This window comes from Pongo abelii, chromosome X (assembly GCF_028885655.2).
Source record: "Pongo abelii isolate AG06213 chromosome X, NHGRI_mPonAbe1-v2.0_pri, whole genome shotgun sequence".
Lineage (NCBI taxonomy): Eukaryota > Metazoa > Chordata > Mammalia > Primates > Hominidae > Pongo > Pongo abelii.
Window position 1 is genome coordinate 55,756,936 of NC_072008.2, and position 2,984 is coordinate 55,759,919.

General features: G+C 47.1%; 1 protein-coding gene across 1 annotated transcript; it reads left to right on the forward strand.

Annotated features, from left to right (window-relative positions):
• The first annotated feature begins 606 nt into the window (after positions 1–606).
• Positions 607–2,061, forward strand: MAGEH1 (MAGE family member H1). The gene has a single exon (XM_002831711.4). It carries the CDS (start codon positions 869–871, stop codon positions 1,526–1,528), a length of 660 nt encoding a protein of 219 aa, XP_002831757.1. The 5' UTR covers positions 607–868; the 3' UTR covers positions 1,529–2,061.
• Positions 2,062–2,984: the final 923 nt, after the last annotated feature.

Here is a 2,984-nt window from a genome sequence, read left to right on the forward strand (position 1 = left end):
AGATATATGCACGATATATGTATGTATGTATGTATAAAAGCAGGGCAGTATATATATCGTGCCTATATCTACCACATTTTAAAGGCTCTGCACCTCTTTCACCCTGATTGTTTCTGCAGTCCCATCCCCTCACATCATCCAGCACATCTGCCATAACAATATTATCCGGGTCCTACATGGGACCACAAATCGATTAGTACACACATAAATGCCTTCTGAAAACAGGGCGAGTGAATGAACGCGCTGTGTGAGCCAAGACAGGAAAGGAAGGCTGGAGACAGCTGACTCCTTCCAAGAATACACCCTCCCGCCACCCCTGGCCTCCCAACCCCCAACACACACACAGCCCGTCGTCAGTGGGAATGGAGCCGACGCACTCCTTCCCTAGACCGCCGAGCCAATCTTGGAATGTTTGTAGTAGGCTGAAAATACAGAAACTTTAAGCTATTTTTTTCTCTTCTGCAAACTCCAGCCCCCTCCAATCTCTAGCTGTCATTTCTGCCCTTGTCCCACCCCTGTCGCTGCCTGCCCCTTTTCCTATCTGCTAGCGGAAGTCCCTGTGGAGGACCAGCCTACTTCCTCTTTGGTGCTAGGAGTGTGCGTGGCAGGAGAGGCGGGGCCAATTTTGCTGAGCTTTCTCGCGGGCTTGCAGCTGCGGCAAGTGCTGGCGGCGGCTGCTTGCGCAAGTCAGCTGGCGTGGGAACTAGCCTTTGTAGCTGAGAACGGCTGGTTTATTGCTACAAAGACTCTTGACATTGGTAGCTCCAGTGGCAGCAGCTTCTTAACGGTATAAAGCTGTTGCTTCCTGAAGAGGCTACAAGCATCCTTCCCTAGGACTGCTGTAAGCTTTGAGCCTCTAGCAGGAGACATGCCTCGGGGACGAAAGAGTCGGCGCCGCCGTAATGCGAGAGCCGCAGAAGAGAACCGCAACAATCGCAAAATCCAGGCCTCAGAGGCCTCCGAGACCCCTATGGCCGCCTCTGTGGTAGCGAGCACCCCGGAAGACGACCTGAGCGGCCCCGAGGAAGACCCGAGCACTCCAGAGGAGGCCTCTACCACCCCTGAAGAAGCCTCGAGCACTGCCCAAGCACAAAAGCCTTCGGTACCCCGGAGCAATTTTCAGGGCACCAAGAAAAGTCTCCTGATGTCCATATTAGCGCTCATCTTCATCATGGGCAACAGCGCCAAGGAAGCTCTGGTCTGGAAAGTGCTGGGGAAGTTAGGAATGCAGCCTGGACGTCAGCACAGCATCTTTGGAGATCCGAAGAAGATCGTCACAGAAGAGTTTGTGCGCAGAGGGTACCTGATTTATAAGCCGGTGCCCCGTAGCAGTCCGGTGGAGTATGAGTTCTTCTGGGGGCCCCGAGCACACGTGGAATCGAGCAAACTGAAAGTCATGCATTTTGTGGCAAGGGTTCGTAACCGATGCTCTAAAGACTGGCCTTGTAATTATGACTGGGATTCGGACGATGATGCAGAGGTTGAGGCTATCCTCAATTCAGGTGCTAGGGGTTATTCCGCCCCTTAAGTAGATCTGAGGCAGACCCTTGGGGGGTGTAAAAGAGAGTCACAGGTACCCCAAGGAGTAGATGCCAGGGTCCTAAGTTGAAAATGATGTGGATTGGGGGCGGGGAACACTGTATTTGATATTTGTGATCAGTGATCATTGTTCAACTGCGAAATAGAGTGTTTGCTTTTGATAATGGAAAATTGTATTCGTTTTAAAATTCCATTTGTTGAGAATAACAATATGTTTAAAAATATAATTGAACAGCTTTTTTTCTTTGTTTCCTGTCATTGACATTTAGTATAACAGTTTTGCTAACGTTCTAAAATGAAGTCGTTCCATCATATTCTATGATCTTGTACAGCACTTATAGAAATAAGCTGTTCTTTTGAAGTTGAAATACCCAGTAAAATGTTGAAGAAGGATGGAGGATTTCTTCATATCTGACGTTTCTGAAACCCTTTGTGTCTGCTGTTGTGTGAAGATTGACATTTAACATGATTTTCCTTAGTTACTGCAGAACATAGAGAAAAATAAAAGCCTAACGACTAGTACATCTTGCGCATTTTCTGACCACCTGTTATGTGAGGCACCAGTCTAGATTCTAGGGATACTCCCTAGTACACATCCTCCAGGTCCAAAGAATGTTCTAGATTATGTGGGAGAGAAAAATAGGTAAACTGGCAGTGCAGTAAATGCTGGGATAGAGACCGAGCCTGAAGTGCCATGAAAATGTAAAAAACCTTATGTGACCTGTCTTGGGGAGTGGGCCAGGGAAGGGAGCATCATAGGATGTGTGAAAATTCAAGAGACACCTAAATAAGTTTGGGGGGGACTGAAATATACGATCAGAATATATGACGAAAATATTATGTATTAGATATTTGATTGGATACTCCACCCAGCATAGGGGAGGGAGCACTGGCAAAAAGAAGGGGACATCACAGGGTGCCTGCCACGGAAGTAGAAAATACACATAAATCATCTTGAGAGGAGGAGGGCAGAGAGAAGGGGTGGTTGCAGGGGAAAAGGTTGTCATGGGGTACTTCAGAAATAAAAAAAGATGGGACCGTCAGAAAATCTTGGTGAGGGGACAATCTGAGGTTTGGAAGTAATAGAGAAGAAGGGGAGGGAGTAAAAGTGGAGGCACTGGAGGTAGCGTGGACATTTGGAAATAAATTCTTCACTGAACTGTTAAGGTTATATGAAGGGGAAAGTGGAGAACAAGGAATGAGGCAAGGGAAGAAGTGAGCAGGGCAGACCCTCAAAGGGTGGGTGTTGTGGCTGACTTTAAACTAATGACAATAAAAATGATTAATAATAACAACCCTGAAATAATTAGAGAAAAGGCTATAAAAAAGCAGAGCTTCTGAGATACTGGATGAGCCAGAGAAAAGGCTCCACCTGTGGCATCTCCGAAAGGTAACCTTGCACTTCTCTCAGGAACTATGGTTCGTTAGGGTGCACACATTGTTTA